Genomic DNA, 17,412 nt, shown 5'->3' on the forward strand with positions numbered 1-17,412 from the left:
CACCTGCTTGTCATCAGGTTTCCCAACCAGCTTTGCCTGACGTTTACCACCACTTGAATTTCCTCCACACCTCCAGAGGATAATGCCATTTCTTCTCCCAGCCTTATTACTCACAAACAATTTATAAACTGCTTAATTTTTGTTTAAATTTCTAAAGCATAGTACAACAAACCATGTAATTAAAACCAAAAGCGCAATCTAAAACCAACAAAACAGCCAAGCATTTGGCAAATAACTTTGGATGCCCGACATGAATTTCCTTAGAACATATGAAAGAATCACTCTTCACATACCTTCCGTAGCCATGTAGGCAGAAAGCAAGCAGTGCAATTCTTCAAACCCCTTTGCCAAAATCACCAAGTAACCATGCATGCATAAAAACCCATTCTAGCTGCCTTGAATGACTTCTACCATTAGGAATAGAGTTAGAGCAGTTCAAACAGCTTATTCAAAGTAACCGGACACGGTGTGCCGGTACCACAGAGCTGTTGCATGATTTATGTAGAGGGAAGTCTAAATTACTATCAAGGATTACGTGCACAGGATTAGAACAATGAAGCAGAGACTAATTTTAGTGAGAAACGGATTCTTAGTATTTTAAATTGAATTAAATCAGCCATTTCAAACTGAACTTGCACCAGGTTCTTGGCAGTTAACTTTCCAGAATGCTAGCCAGGCATTCTTTTCAGCACCGTGACAATACTTGCTTTTAACTAATCCCCTGATTTCTGCTACTTAAAAGACTCCAGTGTTTGCACCTTTTGTGATTTCTACGCTAGTTAGCCGAATAAAATTAGGGTGGTTTTTTTTTCTTCTGAAAGGGTTTCTTTTTTCCTCTCTTCAAGAAAAGCAAGGTATCCAACTTAAAAGTGTATTATTCTCTTCTCATTATCTCCTGCTGGACCCCTACTGTTCTACAAAAAGTTAACAGCAGCAGGTTTCAAGTGTTTAACAATACTTCAGAAAATCTTTTACATGCGCATGCATGAATTTCTGTTCAATCCACGTTTTAAACAAAGGCCCAGTTAAACTAAAGTTTAAAACAAATAATGGCTTAATGTGAACAAGTAACACATGGCTTAAAGTTCCTGCTCTGTTCCTCGCCAGGTACTGCCAACAAGGCGAAACAAGGTTTCTGGCTTGTTTTATTATCCAAACCTAGACTTGTTTACTTAAAACCAGAGGTGGAGAAACTGTAGATCTTCTGTCATCCTTGACCTTCAGCCATACTGGCGGGGGCCAACGGAAACTGCAGTCCAATACCACCTGGAGAGGCACAAATTCCCAGCTCTTAAGAAACCATGAGAAGCAAGTATTTTCTTGGTGCTGAAAACTGTTTCAAACCATTGTCTGATGTGATGTGTAGTCCAGACAAAGACCATAGTTCACACCTCCTGAAGGTGAACATGGAACACAACTGCACCAAAGTTAGGTGTTGTTGGGTTTTCTTAATTCCCATTGATTTCAATGGGAGCAGTTTAATGAAATGCTTAATTCAAGAAGAAATCAATAGGACCCAGATGCCCTATTGTGGCTGAAATAGGCTGACTTTATACCCAAGCAGGGAATGTTTCAGATCCTTTAAGCATCAAAAAGTAGCTTCTCTCAAGAGGCAGGAATGTGGAATCCTAGATCTTGTGCATGCACTTTAACTATGTAACTCTGTGAATCTTTCAATTCTGTTTGTCTCACTGCAGTTGAGAAGCCAGTGAATTATCAGAAGTGACCTTCTAAATACAACACAGAAGAGACAGGGTTTTCTAGTATACTCTTTGGCAGATCAGGCTTCTAAAAACCTGTCCTACATATGCATAGGCGTTTGTGCTGGTCCCAGAAACTACTCAAGCAATATTGCCTACTGACATAACTACATGCATGCAACCGTTAAGATACAGAGTACATCAGGGGGAGCGGGGGAATCTAGTTTATTCACAGCACACCAGCCCAACTAATCCAATATTCCTCATCAGATAAACTGCCCAATTTTCCTTTTAACCCCTCAAACCAATGCATTCCGAAGTTGGCTATTGCAATCAATATTTCATCCAACCTGCTGTTCTTTGAATTCTACATAATAAATCATTAAACATGTTATTTACTGTTAAAGATACAAAGCTCGCCTTGAAAGACACATGGAAGACTATACAAAGTACAGTAGTACCTCAGGTTACAAACACTTCGGGTTACAGACTCCACTAACCCGGAAGAAGTACCTCGGATTAAGAACTTTGCCCCAGGATGAGAACAGAAATTGCACGGCAGCAGCGGGAGGCCCCATTAGCTAAAGTGGTACCTTAGGTTAAGAACGGTTTCAGGTTAAGAACAGACTTCCGGAACAAATTAAGTTCGTAACCAGAAGTACCACTGTAATAATAATAATCCATAATAATTGCATAAAACATGCAATTGCATAAACCAGGTCTTACAGGGTTCAGTTCTGTCTACTCCCAAATGGCAGAGTCTCAGGCAGAAGTTTTTCCTATCAGCTAATCCTTTTAGAAAATGTCAAGGACTGGCACTGGGACTTCCCACATGCCAACAAGAGGTGCTTGAGCATGGGTCGAAAAACTAAGGTCCGCGGGCTGGATCAGGCCCAACTATCTTCTACATCCGGCCTGCGGACAGTCCGGGAATCACCAATGTGCACATTCTTTTCTTCTCCCTCACACGGTGGTGCTTTTCTCCTCAGGGGCGGAGCAATCTTGTCCCACACCGGGCACCATTGATGGCGGGAATCAGCCTGCCCACCTCAGCAGGGCGGCGCTGTCAAGCGGGCGTGTGACACTGGCTGCTGCTGTTTTCTTCCTGCTCCTTCTCCCTCTCCCTCAGTCCGCCCTTCCTTCCTTCTCCACACCGCTTCCTCGCACACTTTCTTCAGCACTGCCTGCCTCCCTCATTCCTCCCATGGCATTCAGATGAGTTGTTGCAGTGGCCACAGCCGCAGGTTGGCAGGTGGCTCTGTCTTCTCCGTGGTGCCTCTCCGGAAGCAGCAACAGCAGGTGGTGGTATGTAAATTTTCCAGCGACGCCCCGCTTCCCCTACCTCCATCCACGGCTCATCCGCCGGGGCTGCTGCTTCCGTCTTCGCCAGCCAACGCAGCCTCCTACCCTGCCACAGTGCCTGGCTGGCTGGCTGAAGCCCAACTGTGGCTATTGGGACGACAACTGAGACAAAGCGAAGCATCTTGAGGCCTCTTTGTGGGTGGGCGAAAATAGTTCGTTTCTCCCCCCCCCCCAAAAAAAAAAAATATAGTCTGGCCCCCCACAAGGTCTGAGGGACAGTGGACCAGCCCCCTGCTGAAAAATTTTGCTGACCTCTGTGCTTGAGGAATGTAGCATCTGGCAATTACGCTATGAACCGGCCTGATCTGAACCTCCCAGTTTAACGCACAAATCACTATTCAGAATCTATTTGCTTTTGTACTTCGCAGAAGTCACCGCACACAAAGAACGCCATTAACAAAACTATCTAGAAATGTCTATCTTGAGAGAAAACCAGGCATATACAGTGGTACCTTGGGTTATATACGCTTCAGGTTACAGACTCCACTAACCCAGAAATAGTACCTCAGGTTAAGAACTTTGACTCGGGATGAGAACAGAAATTGTGCTCTGACGGCGTGGTGGCAGCAGGAGGCCTCATTAGCTAACAAGTGGTGCTTCAGGTTAAGTACAGTTTCAGGTTAAGAATGGACCTCCAGAACGAATTAAGTACTTAACCCAAGGTACCACTGTATTTAAATGGAAATGTTTGTGTGGGTTTGTTGCTTAAAAAAAAATGCAAGCTAATATACAAATGAGATGGAATGGACTTTAAACCAGAAATAGTCCACCACCAATGCAACTCTAGAAGAGGCATAAGTTAGAATATGATCAGCATGGTTGCTGCTACGCCAGAACTTTGGAATAATATCTTCAATTGTCATTTTTTAGAGGGGAGGGGGAGCTTAGCCTGCCTTTGCATGGAGTCTGCTCCAAACATTACACCAAGAATGAACCTGTTTTGTCATTATCTGTCTATCCTCCAACAGTGAAGGCCAGGGCTAGCAACTTGCCCTGGGCACCAAAGTAAAGCTCAGTATTTGAGAGTACTGTCTGCGGTAAGCTATGGTGCAGGTGAGAAGTAGCTCTGTGCACGTTTAATGGACATTGTAAAACATAACAGCTTAACAGGTTTTTCTTTGTTTCTTGCAAACTTGAAAAGGCACACAACTTTGCAACACCACAAAACTGACCACTGCGTGAGGGAGGAGGTGGCATTTCCACCTAAGGTTCTATTTATCTTGGGTCCAGTCCTTGAGAAAGCAAATACAACAAGGCCTCCCTAGACGACAACAGGAAATGTGCAATGGCACTTCCTAAAATACCCAGTGCCCAAGCTATTTTAGGTTTTCAAACTTGGCACCTTAAAAAGTTGCGCCCAAGCCACACCAGCTAAAGTCAGGCAGCCTCCCACAGCAGACTTCAAGAGGAGCCCATGTAGACTGGAATCTGTTAACTGTAGGGTCACTGTAAATGATGACTCCTGATTACTTAAAAGCCAGCATCAAGACAACTTTCCCCTGCTCCAAATAAAGGTCCTGGAGATCTTGTTCAGTAGTAACTCAAGATGCGATTTGCACTTGAATACACAGGTTCCACTCAATGACTCATGATGTCCATTGCGATACAACGTTCACCCTCTCAGCCACCATTTTGCATTTGGCTGCACCTGAGCAAATATCTGCCCCAGCTCTGGCCGATGGTTCTAGAAAAAACATAGGTCCTATAATCCTGAGTTCTGCTTAACCATTTTGTAGAGTAAACGGCTTCAACCAGCGAGTCAGGATCCACATCCCCGGTGAGTCGAGGTCACATCCTGATCTAAGGTTGGTCACAACAGAGGCACTCTCACTATACAAACAGGTGGGATGATCTCCTAGGGTGGGAGGCTGGGGAAATACAGGTAAGCTTCCAGGTGACATCTGGGAGGGCTCACTTTTTTGTGTGTTGTGCAGACTTAACTTTGAGAGAGGATTTTGTAATTTCCCTTTCTTATCTTTCTTTTCTTATTTTGGCTGGTGTGCTTGGGTACACAGCAGCAACCCATCTGCAATAATTCCTACACAAAACAGATTCTGAACTTCAGTCAGGTTATTGCAGGCCAGCTTTGGGAGTGGAGAGCCTTGGCTGCCCTAAGTTGACTATTTTTTTTCAGGGAGAAAGAGAGCAGAGCATGTTCCTGTTGCTCCAGTCTGCTTCGCAATTGAAGGGGCTTGGGCTGTCCTTCCTTGCACGCGTGTCTCAGAAACTACTGCTCAGAAACCAGTTCAATCTTATCCCCATGCTGAGGAAACACAGCTCTGCATCTCCTTGTCATCTCATTCCAGGGAAGTTCTGAAGCCGAGTCAGTGATAGGCTGAATGAGGGTTTAATGTACTGAAATTCTATCAAAACAAGGCAAAGGTGTTCTTGGTCATTTCACCTACTGGTGCAGGGACAAGAAGTCAGTCTGTTCCAGAAAGGGTTGCACAACGCTTGAAAGATCATCGTCGTAGCTAGAGAGGAATTCTGAGCCCAGTCTTGTCATCAGATGGCCAGGTGTCACATCTGGCCAGGAGAACTTATGCCCAGTCTCGGCTGGTGTGCCAGTTGCACCTGCTCCTGGCTCTGGCTTGTATCGCATGCAGTGTTAAGTAACCAGCGCAATGATTTACACTTCCCCACACCCTTAAATCTATCCTGGGGCTTTAAATGTGGCAGCACCCGATGTGAAACTCCTTGACCCAAAAAGCTATGCCATCTCCGTCTTCGCGTGCCACCAGTGTTTGGAAGGCATTTTGGTCTGAAACAAGCCTTTGATCCTGTTTACTACATGACCTAATTTAGTCTATTGTTAGTTCTGGCTATTTGTTTTATTGGTACTATTTTTGGAGCTGGATTGCTAAGAAGAAGAAGAAGAAGAAGAAGAAGAAGAAGAAGAAGAAGAAGAAGAAGAAGAGTAGTAGTAGTAGTAGTAGTAGTAGTAGTATGGATTTGATATCCCACTTTATCACTACCCTAAGGAGACTCAAAGCGGCTAACAATCTCCTTTCCCTTCCTCCCCAACAAACACTCTGTCAGGTGAGTGGGGCTGAGAGACTTCAGAGAAGTGTGACTAGCCCAAGGTCACCCAGCAGCTGCATGTGGTGGAGCAGGGAAGCGAACCCGGTTCACCAGATTATGAGTCTACCGCTCTTAACCACTACACCACACTGGTCCTTGTTAACAATCACATCATTAAAAACAAGTTATCTTTTGTTGTTGTTGCCTGTCTGCTTACGTTGCAAACAGCTTTGAGTGACTTCTACTGAATGTAAAAATTGGATATAATTTCTAGGATAAATAAAATGCACGTCTAGTTGTGACTTCCACTTGGGTATACTGGCAAAAACCTGGAGCTACAAAGCTGATTGCCACTCCAAGACTGAGATACTTCAGTGGAGTGAAAGCCTCAACAAAACAATACAACAATTATTCCAACAGCTTGTAAATGTAAACAAGCATTTTATGTTACTGCTATGCTGTTCTTTAGGAAGAGCTCATCCTCTTCTGTGCAAAAAGGGGGGGGGGACAACATACCATGCAAGGAGTTTGCTTGTCATTTCTTTTCACCCAGTAGCTGCTTCACACTCTTAAATCTGAAACATGTACTCTGGGTCAGCTCGCAGGCAGGCAGTTATAAAGGTTACATAAGCCTGCCTTTTAATTGAGACAGTACATTTGCGGCTACAGTGCTTTGCTCAGTACATAGTAGGTGAAAATCTTCAGTGATTCATCACTGCAAAACTGCTCTTGCAGAATCCTAGACAGATGCACAAACAGAGCTCTCCACACTCTGCATGCCTCAATGAGGGCATTAGAAGTGTCATTCTGATATTATTAATAGAGATCCAAGTACATGCGGCTCTGGCTCAGCAGCCTGGATGTGGAAATTCTGTCCAACATTTTTTTAAAGACCTTTTCAGATTTGTATTAATCCCCCAAAAGATAAAGGTAACCAGTTATTGCCAGCTCTAAATCTCTCTTTTCCATTCTTAATTTCCTATTGCTCCTACAGCTAAATCAACCTACTTTTTGAGTTCTACAGGCATGTCATGCAGCCAATGTGCAAACTGAGAGTTGCAGTAGCCTGCATTCAACAAACACATACTCTTCATTCCATTTTGGTTCATTGCTGGCAAAAGTAGTCCGAGGTTAACCTAGTATCACAAGCAACCTGATAAAACTTGATTTGCTAAGTTATCTTCCTAGTCCACCATTTGCTTTTAAAAAAGCAGTATCGCAAATTAAAGTGTGTGCTTATAGGGTACTGGCTTCTATCCATCATAAAGCTACATGCAGTAACTTTACTGGGTAACCTCAAATTCTAAGGTGTAGAGACAGAAGAGGTTAACAGTGTTAAAAATATACCTTATTTTTAAGGTTAGATTCTAGCAGAACCAAAACGGCAGTTTTCATTGGTGCCCAAGTCATACTGAAAGCAGTAAAAATGTACAGTACTAACCTACAGCTCAGGTTACCTGTTGTGACAGGATACCTGCTGCAAGTTGCTCACTCTTGCAAAGGTAATTTTCAAAAGATGCAGATTTAATTTCCAGAGCAGCTACAGCTGAATTAGTTTTGGGGGGGGGATACATAGGTACTTCCTTTTTTCAACTCCCCAACTGTTCAAATTAAATAGCAAATGTTATCAATGAAGACTAGGGGTTCTAGCACTGAGAAGAAGAAGAAGAAGAAGAAGAAGAAGAAGAAGAAGAAGAAGAAGAAGGAGGAGGAGGAGGAGGAGGAGTAGTAGTTTGGATTTGATATCCCATCTTTCACTCCCCTTCAGGACTCTCAAAGCGGCTAACATTCTCCTTTCCCTTCTTCCCCCACAACAAACACTCTGTGAGGTGAGTGGGGCTGAGAGACTTCAAAGAAGTGTGACTAGCCCAAGGTCACCCAGCAGCTGCATGTGGAGGAGCAGAGACGTGAACCCGGTTCCCCAGATTACGAGTCCACCGCTCTTAACCACTACACCACGCTGGCTCTCAAGGGAATGATATGACGTCTTCTGTGACGCAAATAAACCGTGCTTTGTGCAGTTTTAATAGCCCGTATCAGAATGAACTGTCCCATAACTGAGCAGATTTTGGCATCAGTCTAACAGAAGCCCCACTAGATCATGCGAAAGGTTTATTGTTTATTGATTAAATGTATATCCTGCCCTTCACAGGGACGCAGGAAACTGCCTTATACCAGGTGAGACCATTGGACCATCTAAGCTCAATATTATCTACATTGACTGACAACTGTCTCTTCAGACTCCAGGATCTCAGACCAGAAGTCTTTCCCAGCCCTACCTGGAGACGCTGGAGATTGAACCCGAGACCTTCTGCATGTGAAACAGATGCTCTACCAGTGAGCTACAGCTGTTCCCTCAATCCCCAAGCAGCACAGGGTAGCAATCACAAAGAAGTCAAAACAATGCCAATTGAAAATGAAGCGTAGTATCCAACTAAGTTTTACTTGAAATAGATGTACTGGAAATCAATGGCCTTAAGTTCATCAGTGGGCCTAGTTGGAGTAAGACAAGCACAGGATACAACCCAGAATATGTAATCCAGCATCCCATTTCCACAACACCGGCTAGCTAAACGCTTCAGGAAAGCCCACAATCAGGGCACAACGGCAAACGGCATTAGCAACCATTGCTCCCCAGCAATGACTATTCAGTGGATTGACACCTCTGAAGATGCTATCACAGAAGCTGCTAGACCTATTTCCCACTTTTCCAAGCTATGTCCAGGTATTAGCCACACATCATTATGGACCTTAAAATAACTGGTTGTCTGTCACAAGCATGTCCCAGACAGATCACACACAATGAAGCAACACCTCTCTTCTGACAGTTCCTACTGAGAGGCGTCAGAAAGATATGCAAATCCCAAGTTGTGTGAGCCATCAGAACATATTGCCATTGTCCATCATTTGACTTTCAGAGATGCAAACCTGTCCTACAGGTTGCAACCATCCTAAAGATGCTAGCAAGCAATCCCCATTGGACTCATGGGGCCGCAAGGTTTGTCTGGAATGCTCAACAGACCTTTTTCAGCCTTATTACATAATAATTTTATTATTTATACCCCTCCCTTCCAACTGTTATAAAGCACCCTTTTAGGAATATAGGAAGAAGCTGCCTTATACCAAGTCAGATCCATGGGGCCACCTACCTCAGTATCTACACTGGCGGCAGCTCCTGAGGATTTCAGACCAGAGTCTCTATCTATAGATGAATGGGACTGAAACTTGGGACCTTCTGTCTGCACAGCAAATATTCTACCACTGAGCTACAGCCCTTTCCCTATTTTTTAGAGCCTTGTCTTAAAACTAGAAGCTCAGAATTTGCAGGATTAGTTTTAATATGATTAGCCCAGATTTGCAGGATTAGTTTTAATATGAGCACGATGTCAATAGGAAAGCATCACTTCAAACTTTGGCAGGTCCTGGCAACCTATTGTTTATTGCAAGTCCCATCTGTTATTCTCAGCTTCCTAGCTAATGAAGGCCACTTTGCTGGTGATCAAGACATCCATCATGCTTCTCCCATGAACACACAGCCCAACAGCAACATGAAAACATCAAGGTCAGGAAGAAATAATCCAACTGAAAATTGCTATTTTTTTAAGCGGGGGGGGGGGGAGGAAGAGAATCAAGACTTAGTAAACGTAAGCAATTCCATGTCCACCCCGCCCCAAAAAAAACCTTTCTAATGTCAAGACACACCTTTCTTGGTATATATACAAGATGCCTCGAAAGAGCAAAATGTCAAAAGAGCTATTTAGTTGTGCAGTGCAAGTATGTCGGTAATATGTGATATTTAGATGCCCTCTCCACCAAAATTTTTAAAAAAGCTACTGACCAGAAGATGTCAGATTCCCTTTTAATGTGAAGGTGACACAGACTATAGAAAAAGATAACAACTTCACAGCTGCACAGTTTGCCAAAGCACCTCATATTCCAAGATGCTATAGGAATAGGGTTGGGGAGTTTGGTGTCACTCCAAAGAAACTGGTCAATTCAGAGAGGGAAAAATTCCCGAGGCAGCAGGAACATCCCTCTGGGACCAGGTCCAGCAACGGTGAGACACACTTGAGGGTCACAGGCACACAGTGGCTTCCCTCCCCCCAGGGAATTGGCCAGTACCAATGGGGGGGGGCAAGCTCTGGAGCATGCCACTTGATTCCCACCATGACAAATTCTCCTAAGCAGATGCGAGATCAAAGGCAGGAAAGATGAAAGTACTGTACCTGCTCAGGCTAGCAAAAAGGGAAGGTGTGTGGATCACTGATCTCTCAGCCTATTTGAGTGAGTGAATAACTCACACAGACCCTAGTTTCGGGGGGGGGGGCAAGGTATCATCACCTGATGCATTCTTATTGTGTTTCCTTGCACACCAGTTTCTAGAACACAACTCTAATGACCTCTCCCAAACATCATGGCACTGTACTCCCTCCTTTAGCAATTAACCACAAGAACTTTGGGTGAAGAAAAAGGTTATGTTGCTCCCCCCAAAAAAATCTATTGCATCACATGTTCATTCAACTCCCCAGAGAGCTCAACCCCATTTCCTCTAGTGTGGATGGGGGAAACCAGTTTTTTATCCACTGCTGTCCACCCCCTGAAGGATTTTCTAGAACATAAGCTTGCTTGCCTTGCCCCGAGGGAGCCTACAAATCTTTTGTTCCTACAGAGTGCTTGTTCTTCCATTCCCTGCCCCAAACCCTGTAAATACATAATGTCAGCCCCAGAAACACAAAATTTCAGCAATAATCATCCAGTTCTTTACCAAGGGATGCTTCCCCAAAATCAGTACCAGAAAGATGATCACCCCTCATGTCTAAAATGCCTGTTATGAACAGTTGTCTGTTAAGATGCATCTGGTCAAAGCCTGTAAAATGAAGTTTCCACAGAGGGAACTTTTGTCTGAGAACTCCCAGATGCATGCAAGAAGCTCCAGCTCCTTCTGCTAAAAGGCACTTGTCAACAGGAGGGTGTGCTGCTGTCCCGTAAGGACCCTCACGACGTAGCCCTCATTTCCCATACTTTTTAAGAAGCCCTCCAGTCCCAGACAATACAGACTCCTTGCACCTGAATGAGGCTGCCTATCGCTCAGAACCCAAACACACCATCTCCGCTTTTGTTTCACACTGGGAGAGCCACTCACTCAAGCAGCTTTTTACAAAATCCCAAGCCGTTCTAGCACCGCTTCCTGCATCCATCTCAAAATATAACAAAGGCAGCCTTGCCAAATCCTACCAGAAGGCTCAGATGGAAGCCCAGGACCACTTTCACCTCCAGCAGTGGGGATCCAAGTGCCTACAGGAAGCTTACAAGGAAGGCTACACCCCCTTGTTGCCATCAGCAGCTGGTGTTTAAAGGCATGCTGCCACTGGATGCAAAGGACTAACAGCCAATATCCTATGCTGCTTAACTGTAGAAGCAGGAAGAGCCCAGCTGAAAGCAAGGTGCAGCAAGACCCTGATTGCAAATCTCAATTCTAGTTGGAACTCATTGGGTGCATAGCCACAGTTGCAACCATTCTCTCTCCCCGCCCCCTTTGCAATATAGGGATAAGCAACACAGAGCTACCTTGCAGAGATGATTACCGAGAGGACACCCAACAAAAAGCACTTTTGAGCGCCCCGGGGTGCCAGATAACGCTGGAGAAATGCAAGCTCACACACACAAACACACACTCTGAAAGATTGCCTTTGCAGCTCATGAGCTACCCATCCAGTGCAGACTTACCCAGAAGCCCATACCTAGTTCACGCTTCGGAGTTGCTTCCAAAGTCTGCGGGCAGCCAGTTTAAAGGGATCTCCTGCACTTGCAAGGAACGACACCCCAAACACAAAACCAGCGCCTTTCCAGGGTGGGCAGCCGTGCCCTGGCACCGCCCCCTATTTTTCTTACCGAGCGCCTATTGTCTACCTTTCTCATTATTCGCGCAGAGTAATGCAACACAAAACAAATGGTTTAGGGCGGTGCAATCCTACTTCCGTACGACTCATTTAATTACTTCCGAGCGGACATTGCACCCGATTTGCGTTGCTTCGTCCAGAAAATAAGCTTGCATTTTGTTTTTCCCCGCACCCCAAAAATCAAGACACCCCCCCCACCCCGTTTTGTTTTGCAAAACGCCCATTCCCTCCTCAATGCAAGTTGCAGGCTTTCTATGTCCGCACCTTGGTTAACCAGTCTCAGCGCGTGGGTGAAGGACGGATCCAGGGAGTCCTTCTCCGCCATCAGCTCCGGCAGGTACTTCTCCTCCATGGCCCGCCCGCCTGCCCGAAGGAAGGTGGGGGGACCCGGGCTCGCCTAACACGCAGGCAGAAGAAAACAAAAAGAGGAGAGGGAGGAAAAGCGGGAAGGAGACAGAGGAAAACAGGAAAAACACACGCGCGCACGAACGGCGGTGCAGCGGCAGCCGCGCAGCAAATAAATCCTCGCTTGCAATGCAGCCTCGGAATGGAGAAAAACGGAAACAAAATAAAAAAAAATTAAGGAGCAAGGTAAGGGGAAAGCAGCAAAAATACGAAAAAAGGGGGGAATCGCGGAGGAAGCGACACTTGTTACGCCCTCCAAGCCGGGCGCATCCAGGAAAAGCCACGCGCGCCTCTGCTTTCCCCACCAAAATCCTGCTTATCCAAACCAGCAGCGCAGCAGCGCCGCTTCCTTCTCCAGACGCAGCCGCCCGCACCGGCTACGAGCCGCGACTGAGCGTTCGAACGCCGGCGCAGTCCTCTTTAAATAGCCGCGCAGGCCACGCCCCCGGCTGTCAGGAAGCCACGCCCCCTGCTCTCCCTTCTCAGGCAACTCGGAACAAGGCGGAGGAGGAGCTTCTCGAGCCCGCCCACCTTTGTTGCCTACTGGGTAGGAGACGCGCTTGTCTACGAAAGAAAGCGTAACTCGCCCTCCAATTGGTTGATTCCCCCCTCACCCCAACCCGCTGCGTTCGGCTGGAGGACAGCGGGGCGTCTCCTCCTGCTCCTCGCTGGTGTTTTGAGACTCGCGCGCCAAAGTCAACGGCAAAAGGGCGGGAAGGGAGCTTGGGTGCGAGGGTTTCCCGCTGCGGCGATTGGGCGGAGAGAAGCGAGGGGGCGGGCATATAGCGCGCGAGGCTGCTGTCATTCACTGAAGCGGCGCGCTCACGCCAATTGACAGTGGGTGGAGCCGTTCAAAGCCGCCTCAGGGCGCATTAAACGCCTCGCTCGCTCCCTCATTTATTTAGTTCGCAAAATTTATACGCCGCTTCATTGTTATTTTTTAAAGCAACCTCAAAGCGGTTTACAGAAAAGTAAAACTGAGGGGAAAGTCCGCAGTCATGTTTTAAAACAAAAATCACGAAAACAGGTTAAAATCACCTCAGCTTTCTAAGCTTTTTCTAAACAGGAATGGTTTCAGAGCGCCTCCCTTCCTTATTATGGAAAAGCATTCCTGAAGCAAAGATACAAAATAAAGGTCATCAAGACTATAATAAAATGCTACTACATTAATTCATATGGACATACATTCTATTTAAATACTTGTATGCCGCTTTTCCAGCATCCAAGCTGAGCTCAAAGCACCTCAGGACATCAATAAACACTTCCTAATACTATCTATCTATACACACACATACACACATATATCACAATAATGAAGCCATACGTGCAATAAATTGAAACAGTATAAATCACACAAGTTAGTAACATGCAATGCTATATAAAAGTAAAACCCAGAGAAGAATGATTAAAATCTAAACCAAAAGAATGAATGTAAGCCAGTTTAAGTAACAAAACCAAAGTCTTGCTAGACACCTGTTGCTTTTAATGAGCTACACATATGAAAAGGGTAAAAATTGCATTACACCTCATGGTAAAGCCAAATAAGTGCCCTGCCTCAAATTTATTTGGATTAAAAAAAAAAAGCTTTAGAGCAGTAACACAGAATAGACAGTCAGGCTTGGAAGAAGAAGAAATGACACAAAAGGAAGATGGATTGGAAGGGAAGAGGAAAAAAGGAAATTTAGTTCTAAAAGCCAGCTGACCTGGAAAAGTAAAGGAGACACCAATTTTTTTCTTTCTATCAGTTGCATCATCCCTTCTCCATATGAGATTCCTATGATAACAATACTGTAAAAATTATTGTTTATATGCCACCCATCTGACTGGGTTTAATGTTATGTGTGAACCAGGTCATTGGCCACTTCAGAGGCAACTTGAATTAGGAAAATGGCGCTGTGGGTAAACCTCAGTGCCTAGGACTTGCCGATCGTATGGTCAGCGGTTCGAATCCCCGCGGCAGGGTGAGCTCCCGTCGTTCGGTCCCAGCTCCTGCCCACCTAGCAGTTCAAAAGCACCCCTAAGTGCAAGTAGATAAATAGGTACCACTTTCTAGCGGGAAGGTAAACGGCGTTTCCGTGTGCTGCACTGGTGCCGGCTCGCCAGTTGCAACTTTGTCACGCTGGCCACGTGACCCGGAAGTGTCTCCGGACAGCGCTGGCCCCCGACCTCTTAAGTGAGATGGGCGCACAACCCTAGAGTCGGACACGACTGGCCCGTACAGGCAGGGGTACCTTTACCTTTACTTAAGGAGTAGTTTGTCCTGCTCATAAGCGGCAAAAGGAAGCCACTGGAAATAAGATAACTTAAGATAACGTTACCCATACAGGCCACAGTGGGTTCATTTGGGGAAAGGAGGGATACAATTGCAATTAAGAAACAAGAGGCTGCTATTATCAGGTACATAAGTTTACAATGAAATTGAACACTCTAAGGTGACCAAATGGACTCTGCTCTCCACTGCTTCCACCAAACCCATCTGGCACTTGATAGATTATGGCACTATTTTTACTTAAGACCTTGGATAACTTTCTCCTTGGCCTTTGTGAGTTCTATCAATGAATCACTGTTTCCTGTGTTCCAAAGAGAGAGAGAAAACTAAAAACAAACGTCTTTGTAAGTAACATTTCTGGAACAGCGATGAAAGTTGTCAACAACGTTAAATAAAGTGATCAGTAAGAGCAGGTACAAGCACTATTAAGTTTTACCTGATTTGCACAAATTAACAATTTGTGTGACATATCTACACACTATAGAACAGCAATAATGCTGGAGAAAAATACTCAAGGAAAAGGCACTGGGAACTTCCACGAGCACAACGTGCTGGGTGTGCAGAAGTCACTGCTCACAAATGTTTCCATTGCTCCGTGTATGTATATATTTAAATTATTGTTACCATGCTCATGCATGTTAAAATACTTGGGTGAATGGTTATAAACCAAAAACAGAGCCACTACATGGTATATATGTGCTCTGGGTGATCTAACAATAGAGCAAGAAAAAAATGCATTTTTATGATAATTCTGATTTTCAAGTATGTTTGCAAAGTAAACACAGCTACTGTACTTGATAAACAGAAAGAAAATACTACTCCATGAGGTAAAATGCAAGTACACTTCTAGGAGGAAAAAAAAAGTTTTAAAGGGCCTGTTGGTATGCTTTCACATAGAAAAACCAACCTCCTATAATCTCTTTACCAAAACTAGAACAATCAATAGATTACTGAAAAATGTTTTGCAAAGCTAACTCTGTTAACGGAAAAATCTGAGGGCTCCCTTGGACAAAAACAAAAACACCAACCAGAATAACTTGGAGCAAAACAGCAGCCTGTAGGCTTGGCCTTTATTGATCTGTTGCAACAGGGTGCTCCCCTCACTTGCAGGAGAGAGGAAGGACCCAGAAAAGTGGTGTGCAAGGCCTTATAAAGACTTTTGAAATTGCCACCCTGTAGATGAAGACCACCCCCAGAAACATCATACATACATCACAGAAGGGGTGTAACCTAAGACCACCCCTCAGATACATCACACCTACATCACAGAAGAGGCGGTCCAAAATAGAAAATTTTAATATTGTTTTTCTCCTGTTTTTGTCTATCTCCTGTCTGGCAGGTTACTTGATTGGATTTCCTGGGTAGCTTGGCCAGTCTTTTGTAATGATAAATAAATAGTTCCTGGTCCAGGTCACAGGCTCACACCCTATTCAAACATGAGACATACCCTTAAGACACGATTTGTGAAGGAAAAGACAATGGGGAGGCTTTTCCAGTTTGACCTTGCAGAGAAAACATTTGCTCAGTTTAGGAATCAAAATGGTTCCAGGTTGGCCTTCCTGTGCTGATCTATGTATGTGCTTGGTTGGTATACTTATGAACATTATCATATATTTAAGAGCATAAAATTCCTATTACAACTCTAACAAACTCTCATTAAGACCTTTGCAAACATCAGGTCAAGGGTTACTGTGTAAACCAAGTGTTAAGCAAAATTCTGGAACTCTGGGTTCAATCAACCAGCATCACCAAAGTGAAAACGCATTTGTATACCCTTGAAGCACATAGCTTTTGCACAAAAATGGTTGTGTAAAAGCTGAGATGTCCTATAGACTTCTGCTGAAATCCTGCTCACCAGTGACTTCCCTGTATGCTCTATAAAATGTAGCAACAGGTCCCTTTCTCCTCTCTCTCCCATTGACTGTCCCAAAGTAATTTGCTATAAAACCGTTGGATCCAACCTGAGCCAGGCCCAGCCTCACAATCTGTTTTCAGTGTTAGGATTGAACTGTGTTTATTTTTTGATCATTTTAAATAATGTTGTGTGCTATGTGACTGATTGTTCGAACTAGTTAACTGTTTTGAGTGTTCTCTATAGAAAAACAGAGTATCTATGCCTTTTAAAATAAAATAAATCATGCAGTGGTAGGAACAGATGGCAAATACATATATTTTTAATCCCTGAATCATACCTAACAAAAATAATTAACACATATACTTTAACACACTTGGTTCTCTGCAAGTTAGCCATCTTTTGGGGTGCCACACCACACCAAAAAAAATATCAAAAATAGCAGTACGAGACAGAAATAATCTTCAGCCAAGGGCACAAGAACAAACACGCCTTGTATAAGAACAGCAATGCCATCTGTAATGTCCTTGTTGAACAAACTGAGCTTTAGTCTCAAGTGTGCACAGTGCATGCAACTCAATTAATCTACCCTGAGAAATGGAAAATCAAAGTTCTGAGTGTTTAAAAACAGAACATTGCTATTAACACAGGAAGGAATCCTCAGAACGTGCATATCCTCTTCAACACAAAGGCAGGTGGTGACTTTTCCTTTAAATCCATGCATCCACCTTTCTAGTAAAGATAAAACTTGCACGCGAAGGTTATTCCTGTCCTTACTGTGCATTAAGTACAGAAGCGGAGGATGGAGTTAAGACTTGATCATTCAATTAATCCACCTTTCCTGACGCACATGCTGGGACTGGAGGATCGAGCATCGCATGCTGTTCCTGGCATGTTCCTTAA

The 17,412-nt window shown here is 44.4% G+C and overlaps 1 protein-coding gene across 2 annotated transcripts in view; it reads right to left on the bottom strand.

Moving 5' to 3' along the window:
- The window catches only part of KHDRBS3 (KH RNA binding domain containing, signal transduction associated 3), a 121,045-nt gene extending 108,259 nt beyond the window's left edge, over positions 1-12,786 (bottom strand). For both annotated transcript variants that reach the window (XR_014529097.1, XM_083516931.1), the window contains exon 1: positions 12,248-12,786. Coding sequence is in view for 1 of the 2 variants with exons in the window: in XM_083516931.1 (XP_083373057.1) it covers positions 12,248-12,335 (88 nt within the window). In the remaining variant the exon portion in view is untranslated. The remainder of the gene's footprint in view (positions 1-12,247) is intronic.
- Between the last annotated feature and the right edge of the window lie 4,626 nt (positions 12,787-17,412).

Source organism: Podarcis liolepis (assembly GCF_965112155.1).
Source record: "Podarcis liolepis genome assembly, chromosome: 8".
Classification (NCBI taxonomy): Eukaryota; Metazoa; Chordata; class Lepidosauria; order Squamata; family Lacertidae; genus Podarcis; species Podarcis liolepis.